This window comes from Gigantopelta aegis, chromosome 4 (genome assembly GCF_016097555.1).
Source record: "Gigantopelta aegis isolate Gae_Host chromosome 4, Gae_host_genome, whole genome shotgun sequence".
Lineage (NCBI taxonomy): Eukaryota > Metazoa > Mollusca > Gastropoda > Neomphalida > Peltospiridae > Gigantopelta > Gigantopelta aegis.
In genome coordinates, this window is record NC_054702.1 from 100,664,883 (window position 1) to 100,680,421 (window position 15,539).

The 15,539-nt window shown below is 36.8% G+C and overlaps 2 protein-coding genes across 3 annotated transcripts in view; one reads left to right on the forward strand and one right to left on the reverse strand.

The window, feature by feature from the left end:
• LOC121371583 overlaps window positions 1–13,015 on the forward strand; it is a 23,577-nt gene extending 10,562 nt beyond the window's left edge. Inside the window, exons 1-5 of one of the 2 annotated variants that reach the window (XM_041497589.1) lie at window positions 4,947–5,021; window positions 10,344–10,479; window positions 11,759–11,869; window positions 12,611–12,675; window positions 12,920–13,015. In XM_041497589.1, coding sequence (XP_041353523.1) covers window positions 10,344–10,479; window positions 11,759–11,869; window positions 12,611–12,660 — 297 coding nt within the window. In that variant the 5' untranslated portion in view covers window positions 4,947–5,021 and the 3' untranslated portion in view covers window positions 12,661–12,675; window positions 12,920–13,015. Of the gene's footprint in view, window positions 1–4,946; window positions 5,022–10,343; window positions 10,480–11,758; window positions 11,870–12,610; window positions 12,676–12,919 lie in introns of those variants that run through there. The other variant, XM_041497587.1, reaches the window with a different exon arrangement.
• On the reverse strand, window positions 413–2,804 carry LOC121371582. Its single transcript, XM_041497586.1, has 4 exons — window positions 2,620–2,804; window positions 1,583–1,693; window positions 873–909; window positions 413–532 (listed from the first exon to the last, which is right to left on the reverse strand). The coding sequence occupies exons 1-4, from the start codon at window positions 2,795–2,797 to the stop codon at window positions 529–531; spliced, it is 330 nt and encodes a 109-aa protein (XP_041353520.1). The 5' UTR covers window positions 2,798–2,804; the 3' UTR covers window positions 413–528.
• Window positions 13,016–15,539: the final 2,524 nt, after the last annotated feature.

A 15,539-nucleotide genomic window follows, 5' to 3' on the forward strand; every position in this document is an offset into this window, starting at 1 on the left:
GTAATAGTAGTAGTAGTGTAGTAGTAGTAGTAGTAGTAGTAGTAGTAGTAATAGTAGTGGTATGGGTAGTAGTAGTAGTAGTAGTAGTAGTAGTAGTAGTAGTAGTAGTAGCTGTAGTAGAAATAGTAGTTATTGTGTAAGAAGCATAAGTAGTAATAGTACAGCTACTGCTGTCATTGCTTTTTGTTACTTTGTAGCGGTCATGGTATAATAATAACGTTTTGTTATTGCTAAGTGTTTACCCTACAAGACAATATTTCATTGTTTATTGATTATAATTGATTTTGTGTTGACTGAATCTTAAAGCATATACGCAGTTTCTTTAAATAATAAAATATAAGGTAACTACATTTAGATATATCATTTTCATTAATTTTTATTAAGCTAATTTAGTATTTATTCAAGTTTAACATCCAACAGCGTATGATTAAAAAATCAATGTGCTAAATTAGTGTTGTTAAACAAACATTTTAAAAATTGTTATTCCGAGGGGATCATGTTCCTTTTATGTCATCATCGAGAGCGTTGTTATCTGTAATAAAAAATAAATAAATATTATTTAAAATAAATTTTAATATTAATGTCATGCAAGTATTTTAGAAGTATTAAACACTATACTATAATGTTATTTAATATAATTTTTTAAAGTAACTAATATGTATTCTAATATGATAACGGTAACATGTCAATGCATGAAATAATAAAAAATCAAATTAGTTTGTTATTCTTGTCAATTTTAATTCTTGTATGTGTAAATTCTAATATTATATGGAGAAAACTATTTTTGTGAACACCAACAGAAACATTTGACAATTATTTTGAATAGGAAAGTGATACTTACATTTTTTTAGGTACTTGACAATCTTTGCAATATTTGCTGAAATTCATCTACGGTGACTTTATCATTACCTAAAATAGAGATGTGAAATATAATGAGACGCCACAAATGGATAAATTAGCAAGCAACGTAGTTAAGTTATAAATTTACTTGACACACTTTATACAAATCAGTATATTTTTCAATTGGTCATATAATATTACTTGTTTTAGTGCATGACGATGACATAGCTATTTCAGTTATCATTTTCACCATGTGTATCGGAGTAGTACGGCTTTAAACATTGACAAATTTAGGCTACTTCTCATTCCAGCCAGTGCACCACGACTAGTATACCAAAGGCCGTGGTATGTGCTATCCTGTATGTGGGAAAGTCCATATAAAAGATTCCTTGCTGCATTAGAAAAAAAACGTAGCGGGTTTCCTCTGATGACTGTCAGAATTACCATATGTTTGACATCCAATAGCCGATGATTAATTAATCAATGTGCTCTAGTGGTGTCGTTAAACAAAAACAAACTTTAAAAACAAACTTTAAATATAATATCAACCACGGGAACCTGAAAAACCTGAGTTATCCCTTTGTCCCCTGTTACCCCATAATGTTTGTCATATACAAACGCAGACGTTAAACACAATGTCATACATAGAACTGGTCTCATTTACATGCCAGCTCCTTTGACGATAGATAACTATTAGCTATTGGATTGTTAAACAGACATTCTAAATACAATATCTGCGTACCATCAGAATCTGCAAGACCTAGCAAGTCACGTGCGTCTCTCGTGCCGAGATACTTCTCCACTTCCGCTTCGTCAATCACACCATCCATGTTGGTGTCTACGTCAGCAACATCTACAACAGAAGCGTGAGTCACAGAGACCAGGCGTTAATATGAATTAAAAACTACTATTATTGTTATTGTTGGTGTTTGTTTTGTTTTGTTTTGTTTGTTTTGTTATGTAGGTATTTCGATAATTACAATATATGCGGATTCATACTATCGGATTCCTTGGGGGAAAAAATCATTTAGAATCAACTTCAAACATAAAGTGAATACTTTCCAAAAAGATACCAAATCTGACTGACTACTGGGCAAGGGAAAACCACTGTGTGATTATCACAGAGGGGAATCGTGTATAAAAGCGACCTACATGTTTCCAGTAGGTTGTTGGCAAGGTTGTCCACCTAGTTTGTGATTTCAGATATATGTAGATAAAAAAAAAGATAAAAAAAATTGTTTTGTTTAACGACACTACTAAAGTACATTGATTAAATAAGCATCGGCTATCGGATGTCAAACATTTGGTAATTCTGACTCGTAGTCATCAGAGGAAACCCGCTACATTTTACCCAATGCAGCAAGGGATCTTTTATATGCACTTTCCCACAGACAAAAAACATGTAGATCAGATTTTAGGTGGCAAACCTTTAACAGCACGCCGGGTCTATTTTTCGAAGAAAAAACTAAATCGGTTGTGCCCTCTAGGCTATCCAAAAAAAAAAAAACTTGGGAGTGTAGCAAATAAACAACAAGGCATAGAAACATGGGGTCTTCTCAAGGTAAACAAAAATAGCAAGGTACTTTTTTGTATTTTGTTTTTGTAATGACTCTCTCTCTCTCTCTCTCTCTCTCTCTCTCTCTCTCTCTCTCTCTCTCTCTCTCTCTCTCTCTCACACACACACACACACACACACACACACACACACACACGTTACAGCCCTGTTGTAGATCCAAGTCATATTGACAGTAACACCCGCTACACTAGTAATAGTTTTACCTCGTTTTCCACCCATGACGGCACCAACAGCTTTAACAACAGCGATAGTAGTGGCTACCCTCTTCACCCTTCGCCAGAACCGGCGTCCACGAAAACGAAAACTGTCGACCCTGAACGTGGCCACGACAACCAGAACCAGCAACACCAAAACAATTCTCATCTGAATAAAATCAAACATAGTAGCATTTATCACGTCTTGGAGAGTACTACCGTTGTAAAATCAAATTAAAGGTTAAAGTTTGTGTTGTTTAAAGACATTACTAGACTTACTGATTTATTAGTCATCGGCTATTGGAGATGAAATATTTTGTTGTTCTGGAGTCGCGTATAACTCAATACATCGGCTATTGGGTGTCAGACAGTGATAAATATATAAATGAGCAAATATCTTATCCATAAATCATATCCAATATAGAAAACTATTTTTATTGTATAATTACGGGCAAATTTCGGGCAAATCAACCCCTCCAGCTCCCCTAAATCAAAGAGTCCCCATACGCCCATGCGTGTAATATTATTAAAGACAGATACATAATGTGTAAATATATTTGTTCAGGATAAATTGTGACAAGGATATGAAATCTATAGAAATGAAAAACCAAACCAAAACTCTGTGGACAGAAAACAAGTGCCAGTATTTAAACACTTTTAATAATGAACATATTTCTATATTGATACAATTTAAAAAAACCCACAAAAAACCACCACCAAAAAACAAACAAAGCAAAACAAAAAGAACAAAAAACCCAAACAACTACAACAACAACTCAACATCATTAAAAAACCAAAAAAACAACAACAACAAAACAACAACAAAAAACCAGCAAACAAACAAACAAACAAAGACTGCGTGTAACTTAGAAATGGGTAAGTGATTTTGTTTCATGGAATGACACTATACTGAGATAAGTTACACGATTTTGCTCTGTAATATTTAGGGCGCCATAATGTCTGTATTTATAAAAAAAATATATGCAGCATAAAAAATCACACATTTTATAGAAACCAGTCATACTCTTAGTGGTAAGCACTCAACCAACTTTAAGCAATTAAAACAAAAACAACAACAACAACAACTTCGTTTTGTTCTGAAAAACAAAATGCTTTCTAGTCTTAGGGGATACCGGGTCCCATACCTTAGAGTTTATTGCATGTTATTATTGTTTTTGTAATTGTCGTCTTTTAACTACTATATGCAGTTGGCGTAGTTTGACTTCTAAGCAAACTATATATAAGCAAACTATATTAATATTCCAACACAATATCCCCGATAACATTGTGAAGTAAGTTAGCAGTATATTAATAAAACCATTTGTTTTTCATTACGACTGGTTCCTCTATTTTTCACGTTTGGCATGAAAAGACAGTCAATTTATCTGAACATATCAATAGATATTTTCCTCATCTTTACATTTAAGCCAGCAACTCGTTTCAAGTAGTTTATAGACCCAGTTTTGTTAGCATTGAACACAATTCCGGAAGACCTAGCACTCATAAAAGGTTAATTTCCAATGTATGTAGCTGTTAGTGGAGTTTACGTTTTACAACTACCGTGTCCGTTTAGCTCTACTCTTAATACAGTGACATGTACTGCGTACAGATGTAACTCCAGTTTGTTTGGTCAAGTTGACTGGTTATCTCATATAACTTTAGGAACTGTACTGACCGATTATGGGAAAGTTATTTAAAATTAGGAATTATAAGACAAATGCACTTTTAATAAAAGCTTGATATTGGTATGATAATGTTTGGATATGTTTCGTGAAGGCATTTTGACGTGCTAACATGAGGGCATTTAATGTTATTTAAATACAGGAAGGAAGGAAATGCTTTACTTAACGACGCACTCATTACATTTTTTTACGGTTATATGGCGTCCGAATTTAAATACAGAAAAACCCTGTTCAAATTACCTTTCACAATTCTTTTAATTAGCCATCTGTTTTAATCAGCCACTTTCATATGGTTCCAATTATATCACTGATGTAATTTAATGATTTTAATCTGTAATATGTACCCACCTTTCTTAAGAGGCCACATTTATGAATCCTTAAAATTATGTACGTTGTTAAAATAATATTTAAAAAAAAACGTTTAGCTTTTTATTACATACCTATTCAATCTTACTATAGTGATAAAGACATTTTGAAACCGTGCGATAAATTTATTTTGTATCGCACATATGTGCAAATAAATACATATGTGCGATCTGGACCGGAACTTCTAAATGGGGAATTCCCTTTTTATTTTTACTGCAACTAGCACCTTTTATTTACTGACGTCATATATGATTTACAAATTACGTCATTTCGTATTTGAAACATAACACAAGGTTGCAGCAGAGTATGTTTCTTAACGTTAAGCAAATCCATGAAAAGAGTTTTTGTAAAACATAAAAGAAGGTATGTAATAAATACAGAACTTCACATACGTTGTTTTCGCTTCCTGTTTATTGCACTCGTTTATTTTGCGAAAGAATATACCACTCGACGGCTACGCGGTCTCGTGGTATATATTCGTGTAATAAATAGGAAGCGAAAACAACGTATGTGAAGTTCTACAGGTATATTTATTGCTTTAGGTTTTGAAAGCGTTACTGGTTGACGGTTATTATGTGCATTCATCGCCGACATCTTGCTTTTCCCTATTCATCGACATATTGCATTGAAATACTACAAAACAGCTTTACGATATGTCAACACCAATTAAACCATCATAAAATTTGTCACTGGAATCTAACTTTCAGAGAAGTTGAAGACGTGCTAAACTGGCCGCTAATTGGCACGTATCCTATGAGAGCGAGCATTTATTTCTCACGTCACATATTGATTTCTCATATCCAAATCCCAAGCACTTTAAAAACTATTACCAGGTAGGCGTCGTTAAATAATGAGTAAATATTTAATATGATAGTTATGAGCACGAAAACTGTGATAATGAGTGTATTAGGCAGGAGACGGTAGATTTGCCTTGATTATCAAAAACAAACTAGATGTGATTGATGAATTATTCAGTTTGCTGTACACTTAGTTATTAAACAAGACATCTCGAAGAATGAACGAAAGGTATTTGGGTTTGGTCGTTGTCACGGTGTTTGACTTTTCATATTTGTTCCTGATGATGATGATAACTAGTTTAACGTGCCCATATACCACTAGGGTTTCGAACACGCCCATCCCGAGTCCGACCTCCGATAAGATCGGTGGCCTGACTCGGGGAGGGGGGGGGGGGGGGAGTTGAAAATGGGCAGAATTTTGAAAATAGCAATTAGTAAAATAGTTAATAAAATAAAATAAAAAGTTACAAGCCAAAAATAAAAAGAATTGATTGCTCGGCCGAATATTTATATAATTTGGAGCATTTTAGCACAGTCCAAAATTAAATAAGTGAAAGAAGAGAGGATCGGACTATTTAATAATATTTAAAAAAAGAAGTAATTTCGACATAAAATTTTGAACGCAGATCTAAAAGTTTAAAGTCCGATCGATATGTCCACGCGAGTGGCCTCGTTAAGGCCGTTTGGGTGCACAGCTTAAAGGGACGAGATGGGTTTCATCCCGTCAAGAAAACCCCTAGATTGACGGTCGATAGACGTTGAAGGTATAGTGCTGTGCTGAAATACAGATCTTGAGAAGCCGGATCCATCTGAACGAGAGTATCAGACTAGGGTATAGTCCAGTCGTCATGGGTTGGTATAGTGGTGCGGACGGGCCCGACTCCAGAGGATACGAGATGGTATCACTATAAAGCAAGGTAAAGTCTAGAAAAAGAGTAGTAGGGGCCGACCCCGCTTCCTATTTCTTCTTCCAGTGCTGCTAGGACAGGCTCGGACATGTAGAGACTAAACGCGAACAACCGTGGCGTTCTGCAGAATGGCCGTCATACAAGTCATGAAAAAAACAAGTCCATTGTCAGACGGAGAAATGACGTGGAGGCAAGGAATCTCGCTAAAAAAGAATCCAACCTGGTAGTGCAGGCTGTCGAAACGAGAAGCGTTCCAGCGTTCAATCAGTTCCAATGGCCGCATACATGCCAGTAGAAAACTTCATTTCGCTGACAAAAACAACGAAATGAAGGACCCCCCAAGTCGAGTACACGAAAGCACGTGCAGTGTGCACAAGCGAAACAAACACGTCTTACCGCGGGGAGCTCCAGACTGGGAATCTAACGGTTGGCACTCAGTTTTTGAGGAGATCAGTACATTTTTGAAGTGCTCAAAAAGCAGGTAGTTTATTTCGATGGGGTATGCAGCATAAAAAATCACACATTTTATAGAAACTGGTAAGATTTGCGTAACTACCCACAGTGTACGTTATTTGTAATTTATTGTAGTTGTTGATGTTCTGTTTAGTAGATAGATGTGTATCTGACTAACTTAGTATAATTAAATTATACTTGAGTGTAATATTGTTTTATACAGATGTCATAAATAAATAATTATAATATAATTAGTGTTGGTGTAGTTATTTTAGTGGATATTAGAGATTGTGGATAGTTTTATCATTAACTAAGCAATTAGACTTTTCGTACTAAATTAAACCTTCCTGCGGCGTGGCCAGCTAGACATTATGTCATATTCCTAGACAGACGTAGCTATACAGTTGGCCCCGTTACAGTCTTCATTCGTATGGAAGCTAGCATGTGATTAACAGAAACTTTAAAACTGATTCATATAACATTCAATTTTGTGTCCAGTTATTTTGCAAAAAACACTTACAGTATGGATGAAATATACTCGGATTCTGTCGCCTCTCATTCAGGTTACACGTATTCGGCAAACAAGAGGATAGAGGAAGAGTTTAAACAAAAGGAGAGAAAATTAGTGTTACAGCAAAGAAAGATGCATTCTAAAATACTGAGGCAGAAGACACTTCTATTTGATGACCTCATCCAACTGCATGTACGAACTCCTAGCTGTGATTCGAAATCTACTGATGGAGAAATAACAGAAGTGGGTAACATCAAGTTAGATTCTTCTCTATATGCAAAAGTATTTCCACGAAAACCTGGACAAAGACGCCAAACTTCCAACATTGTGAGGCCTGTTCTTCGAGTCGTTGGCGCGAATGTGTTCTGCAACATGCAAAACGGAGACGACTTAGAAACGGAGTTGCCAACTCGCCCAAAGACCAGAATCCTCCTAGCCAAGTCAAACGGTATCTGTGGATGTCTGAGAAACCTAGCCGAAAGATCTGCTTCTAAAACGATGTGTAAGAAGTGCCTCTGTAATAGAGAGGACGGAATGAAACCATTACAGAGGGCACACACGTTCTATGGTACTAGAGGGAGGACAACTCGACCTCCTGAACGGAGGGTCGCCACGTCTTGCGGTAGACCTTTAACGAAGGATTCGTTTACGTTAAATCAACGCAGTTCACTTCATTTAAAACACGATGGATTCTCGTCAAAGAAGACAGAGTGTATAACCAACTCCTGCAAACGTAAATGATTACCTATCAACAACGGATCTGAATTGTGAATGTTCTCATCATACCAAGACGTCATGTTCTGACCACCCTGTGCATTTTGATCCTACCTGCATGCGTGATACAGAAAATGAACAAGAAGTGAAATATGCGAGCAAAGCGAATTATCTAGCCGAGTCTATAAACTATTTGAAACGAGTTGCTGGAATTGATGTGAAGAAGAGGAATATATTTGTTGACAGCGTTAAGATATCTAGTCTGTCTTTTTATGACAGGCATGAAACATGTTATGACGGACGCGTGGTAATGAAAAACAAATGGTTTTGTTAAGAGTAATATACAGTCGAACTTGGTCTAACGGGCACTTCTATATAATGGCCACCTGCTCATAACGGCCACCCTAAAACCACCCAACACTTTTTGTTTACAACGCATAATGTTTTCGTTTTGATTTTGATTAGAAGCAAAATACGCCAGTTGTATAGACTTTAAAAGTCAACAACAACAATAACAAGCAAAAACATTTTGAAGAAAAGTGTTGCTAAAACTATGACAACTTCTTAAAGATGTATATTGTCATGTTTATTCATCATGGTTTGTAAAATACTATTTATGATATTGCATAATAGGGGGAGTTGTCTTGGACCCGGTAGTCCGTTCAACGACTAGAGAGAGAGTTAACAATTCAAGTAAAAACTAATTTTGGATGTTTTATTACTTGAGGTGAGTTAAGTGCTAATCTTATTTATTGACAAAAGAAACGCAAATATTAATTGAGTTTTCTTTAATTTATTTTTAAAATATTCAATCTGAATCGCATTAGTTTTTGTGCCTGTTAAAAGTATTAATGTCTTGTTCACATGTTAGGCCCATTTTTACCGTTTATTTACCAAAATAATTCTATCACAAAAAAAGCCATAATGAAATATACGCGTTTCTTTTGTTCTTCGGTATACTATGATTGGTTACTGTAAATGTTTTAATATCTTACACTACAGAGGCCACACAGAATGAAGCGTTTATATATATAAACTTAAGTGCTTCGCGGTGAAACATTTGCATGAAAATCGAAAGTAAACCAGAAATGACGCAACGAAAATTGCCAATTTTTCTGACTTATTTGACGTTACGTAAATTGGTAGCAATACCGTGCGCAACGTCATGTGTATGATGAAATAACGGCTACCTAAACTTTTCAAGGCAAATTTCTTCTGTCCCCCATACGACAAAGTTACACACAGTGTTATAATATACAAAGAAATGTATTTGCAGCTTCAAAGAAAACTTTTTGAAGAATAGGCCTACTTATTTGAAGCTGTATCATTATATAATATGTACATTGTATTTTAACTTGTTTTACCGGTGACAATATATGTTGCTTTGGTTTCTTCGTTTCGGTAGTTTGTCGTTTTATTTTGTTGCCCAAATATGTACATGAATTTCTTCTTATATGAACGGAATATAAATATATTTAATATTTAAATTGTTTAAAGAGAATGTCTTGAAATTGCTCCCATTGTAAGATGTTTCCGACTAACAGATGACGATTTGATGACAAAAATTACCTATTAAATACATTTTGTTGTTTAGTATATGATATTAATGTCAGTATATTCAATGTATAAACGGTCATGTGCTTCTGACCACTTCATTTCTCCATGATGTTATAGTTGTTTTTGTTGAGATTAAAAAAATAATTATCATATTTCAGGTGAATAAATATTCTCTCTCGTTCTTGCTAAAACAATAAAGTTGATTAATTTATTTTTGACGTGTTACTTAATATACATATAATATGATATATAACAGCTTCTAGGATAGGTGTGAGTGTACGTTACTACATCCTGTACCGTGTATGAATAAAAACGTCCAGTTTGCCTCGATCAGACACGATCCACGCTTTACAGCAGCAAGGTAAGAATGTCGGATACATAGTTTTGTTTGAAGTGGAGGTATAATGTTATATACATAGTACATGTGTGGGGATATTAGCCACGATTTTACTATGTTGGAAAAAAAAACCCAGTACCTTAACGCCCATAGTTTAACCATTATATGTGACACTGACCAGTTGAAATATGATTTAACAACGAAACACTGCCTTGTTTTGTTTATTTGGTTGGAGGTTGTTTTTTGTTGTTGTTGTAGTTGTTGTTTGTGATGGTGGTGTTGCTTTGAGATTGTTTTCGGTTGCTGAACCGTAAGTGGACTGGTACAAATAAACAGTAGCCAACCATATAATATTATTACAAGCTGACTGAATTTTTACAACAGCTATTCATGTTTGATTTTATTCAGATGAGAATTGTTTTGGTGTTGCTGGTTCTGGTTGTCGTGGCCACGTTCGGGGTCGACAGTTTTCGTCTGCGTGGGCGGCGGTTTTGGCGTAGGGTTAAGAGAGCAGCCACTGCCATCGCCGCTGGTGGAAAACGAGGTAACACAACTACTGATAATATGTGTTTATCCATTACAATGTTTTATTTAACGACGCACTCAACACATTTTATTTTATATACCAGTCGTGGTGCACTGGCTGGTACGAGACATTGCCCATTGGGCCCACCGACGGGGATCGATCCCACACCAACCGCGCATCGAACGAACGCTGTACCACTGGGCTACACACACCCACCCCCCCCCCCCCCCCCCCCAAGGCACAGAGACATGGGTCTTCTCCAGGTAAACAAAAGATAACTTTCATCCTAAATATATAGGCACTTTGTCGGGTTATTTTCTTCTTTTTTTAGGCAACTTGCCTTGCCCACCTCCCACTAGGTATGACTTTGTAATGGATAAGGGGCGGGATGTAGCCCAGTTGTAAAACGCCCACTCAATGCGCGGTCGGTCTGGGATCGATCCCCGTCGGTGGGCCCAATGGGCTATGTCTCATACGAGTCAGTGCACCACGACTGGTATATAAAAGGCCGTGGTATGTACCACCCTGTCTGTGGGATGGTGCATATAAAAGATCCCTTGCTGCTAATCGGAAAGAGTAGCCCATGAAGTGGCGACAGCGGGTTTCCTCTCTCAATATCTGAGTGGTCCTTAACCATATGTCTGACGCCATATAACCGTAAATAAAATATGTTGAGTGCATCGTTAAATAAAACATTTCTTTCTTTCTGTGCCTTGGTTTTTGTTCACTGCGCCCTCAGTTATTTTCGGCTAGTTACGACCCTGTATTGGTATTTAGTCAGTGATATGTATACATGTAGAATGTAAAGCAGTTCAAGCTGAACTGAAATTATTAAATTCACAAGAAACTGCCTTTTAAAACATAAACCTTTACACGCACACACACACACACACACACACACACACACATCTCTCTCTCTCTCTCTCTCTCTCTCTCTCTCTCTCTCTCTCTCTCTCTCTCTCTATACAAATATATATATATATATATATATATATATATATATATAAAAAGAAAATGCAAAACATTGCTTTAGGTTTCTATATGATTACCTCTTGTTGCACTCTCAGTCATCCCCAACCCACCACCCAACCCCCCCCCCCCCGCACCAAAAACCAGTGAGGTTCGTATGCTCATGAAAATGTTGATAGTTGCGAAAAAAAATTCTTCTTCAGTTTTTCATAACAATAAAACGCCAATATTTTATCATTATTATTATTATTATTATTATTATTATTATTTTCTGTTTTTGCTGTTGTCATATTTTTGCCCTCATTCACAAATTGAGATAGTGTTGTAGATGTTGCTGACATTGACATCAACATGGATGGCGTGGTGGACCAGGCGGAAGTGGAGAACTATTTCGGCACGAGAGACGCACGTGACTTGCTACGTCTCGCGAATACTGACGGTATGCAGGCCTTGTCTTTAGAATGTCTCTTTGACAATCCAATTAATGGCTAATTATTGATTGTTAGGAGAGCCTGCTTGGAGACAATAACAGTTTTGTGGTCAAGACTAAAACATTCTTGTGTATGTGTATGTATGTAAATTTTAGTGCAGTTGCGTCACAAATGAACAATTTTTTTTTTTTTTATGAAAAAGAATGAACAGAAGCATATAAACTTAGTTTTCCGAGGAACATTTACGACGAACGATGCAGTCTTTCCGAGATGACCCAACAGCAACATATAGAGGAAATACAATTCTCGTATAAGCCCATACTTATATGAGCATATGGGATTTTGTCGTATTGCCCCCCCCCCCCCCCCCCCCCCCCACCCACACCTCATTGACACACATGGCACGGACCGTCTGTGACGTATTAAGGCTAGTCCATTAATAGTATCTCTTTAACATATATTTGGAGCTTGGGTAGTTCGAAATTAAGTAATTTTATTAAGTGGTTCTTTTCCCAATTTGATAATTTCTAAATCAGCATTAAACTATAGATGTTTAAAGCTATTCTAATCCAGTAAACGTGGTGTCATAATAACTGAAGTTGCTGGGTCTGTCATCGGCATACACTGAAACAAATACACGACTAATAATTGACAAATATTCTGAACTGTGTTTTTAACGTACCAAAATCGCACTGCTTGTTAAATCTTGCGTTTGTGGCATCTTATTGTATTTGACATTTCTATTTTAGGTAATAATGAAGTCGCCGTAGATGAATTTCAACAAGCATTGCAAAAATGAGCCAGAACCTAAAATGTAAGTAGGCTTAATTCTTTTCTGTCGCAGTAATTGTCAAATCATTGTGTTAGTGTTCACATGAATAGTTGGTATTCCCAAATATGTTATCATAATCATATTTGCACATGTTAGTTGATTTTTAAAAATGTTTTCAATTATTCACATTATAGTATAGTGTTTTATACTTTACCTAAAACACAGCATTAATACTAAAGTTGATTTTAAATCAAAAGAATAAAAAACACTTTTTGTTCTATTCCAGATAAGAAAGAACCCGCTGGCGAAAGAGATTCTCCTTGAATAACATTAAATACTAGATCAACTTAATACAATTAAGATTATTTAACTTCATATACTATTATAGTAGTTTCGTTATCTTTGCTATTTTCAAATATGTTTTATAACACACAAACGTAAACAATATAGTTATTATAAATCTAGCTTGTTGATCGACAGCAGTCATCTGTTCCTTATTTAAAATATATATTTAATACAAAACACATAGGATAATATACATTTAATCTAGTTGTTATTGCCTTATACAGTCAAACATACAACAAAGAACATTGTGTATAACAACAATTTTTGTTTGCCCTAACAAAACGTTTGTTATTAATCCCATTGATTAATTAATCATAGGCTATTGGATGTCAAACATTTGGCAATTCTAACTAGTAGTCATCAGAGGAAACCCGCTAAATGTTTTCCATTAGCAGCAAGGGATCTTTTATGTGCACTTTCCCACAGACAGCAAAAAGCACATACCACAGCCATTGCCCAGTTGTGGTACACTGGTTGGAATAAGAATAAACCCCAATCAGTTGAATGGATCCAGCGAGGTGGTTCGATCCTGCGACGCACGCACCCCTTTGCCCTAACAACTACGACCTATTACTCCAACAAATTAAAATTAAAAATGAGTCCATAAACAGTTGTTCCTCTTCTTCCATCTCGAAAAAACAGAAACCGGGTTTTACTTTAATAGTTATTTGTTTTTGAAATTTGTTTTTGTTTAACGACACCACTAGAGCACATTGATTTATTAATCATCGGCTATTGGATGTCAAACATTTAGTAATTTTTACATACACTGTATAGTCTAAGAGAGAAAACCAGCTATATTTTTCCATTGCTAGCAAGGTATCTTTTATATGCATCATACCAGTCAGGATAGCACATACCACGGCCTTATAATTATTATATACCTGTCGTGGTACACTGGCTAGAACGAGAAATAGCTCAATGGGCCCATCGACGGGGATCGATCCCAGACCGACTGCGCATTAAGCTAGCGCTATAGCACTGGGCTACGCATTCCAATTAATGAAACGTACATCAGAGGTAAGGACATATACCGTCTTGCCTATAAAAAAGTACACATAAAAGATTCCTTGCTGCTTATACGACAAGCGTAACCTATATGTGGCAACGGATCAACTCCCTCAAAGTAAATCATTTGATGTGATTGTACATATTTGGTAGCACAGTCCCTCGGTAAATCCCCTAATCTGTACTGTTAGCAGTATCCGAACCTCTTCCCTATTCTGGACGTGCATACTTTATGGAAGAACCCTTAACATTATTCACAAAGTGGCGACTACCCCACAGTTGTTAACTATTCACATCCGAATTTGATAAGGATTTGAATGTTTGTCTCTAGATACATGTGTTTTAGGATCAGAAACCTGTATAACAGAGTAAAATAGTATGTTATGTGTGCTTAAAAACATACATACAACTGACTATTCATCAGTCTCATAAGAAAAATACACAGTTACACATAACATTTTCAAATAAAAATAATAATTAATTTATCTTTAACATTCTATCACTTGAAACTAAACGATTTTTAGTTAATTCAGTTCACCAAGAACATCATATGATGACTCTGAAGCTGAGATCGCCAGTCTGTAAAAATACACCCCAAAAACAACAAACAAACAAAAACAAAACCCACATTGTTGCGCGAGAGATTGTCTTTTGCATTTTATATTTTGACCGCTTCAAGCAGTGCACATACCTCAGCTCTGAAGTTGGTGGAGAGATATCCAGTTGCGATGGATTTAGATGAAAAGCTGTCATCGAAATTTCTAATAAATACACCTCCACCTCCATTTTTGACAGCATTGTCAGCAGATCCCTCTGTATAGACGTGTGTCCAGGATTCTGTGTGGTAGTGCCTGTCCAATACCTCGAGTGTAAGGGCTTTGAGTTGTGCCCCTGTGTGTGGGTCCAGGATTCTGTGTGGTAGTCCCTGTCCAATACCTCGAGTGTAAGGGCTTTGAGTTGTGCCCCTGTGTGTGGGTCCAGGATTCTGTGTGGTAGTCCCTGTCCAATACCTCGAGTGTAAGGGCTTTGAGTTGTGCCCCTGTGTGTGGGTCCAGGATTCTGTGTGGTAGTCCCTGTCCAATACCTCGAGTGTAAGGGCTTTGAGTTGTGCCCCTGTGTGTGGGTCCAGGATTCTGTGTGGTAGTCCCTGTCCAATACCTCGAGTGTAAGGGCTTTGAGTTGTGCCCCTGTGTGTGGGTCCAGGATTCTGTGTGGTAGTCCCTGTCCAATACCTCGAGTGTAAGGGCTTTGAGTTGTGCCCCTGTGTGTGGGTCCAGGATTCTGTGTGGTAGTCCCTGTCCAATACCTCGAGTGTAAGGGCTTTGAGTTCTGCCCCTGTGTGTGGGTCCAGGATTCTGTGTGGTAGTCCCTGCCCAATACCTCGAGAGTAACGGCTTTGAGTTGTGCCCCTGTGTGTGGGTCCAGGATTCTGTGTGGTAGTGCCTGTCCAATACCTCGAGTGTAACGGCTTTGAGTTGTGCCCCTGTGTGTGGGTCCAGGATTCTGTGTGGTAGTCCCTGTCCAATACCTCGAGTGTAACGGCTTTGAGTTGT

Coding starts and splice junctions, on each gene's coding strand:
- LOC121371582 (XM_041497586.1), bottom strand. CDS start 2,797: ATGTTTGATTTTATTCAGATGAGAATTGTTTTGGTGTTGCTGGTTCTG. Junction 1,694..2,619: donor CGTCATGGGTGGAAAACGAG/GTAAAACTATTA, acceptor CTTCTGTTGTAG/ATGTTGCTGACGTAGACACC. Junction 910..1,582: donor AGGTCTTGCAGATTCTGATG/GTACGCAGATAT, acceptor TCTCTATTTTAG/GTAATGATAAAGTCACCGTA.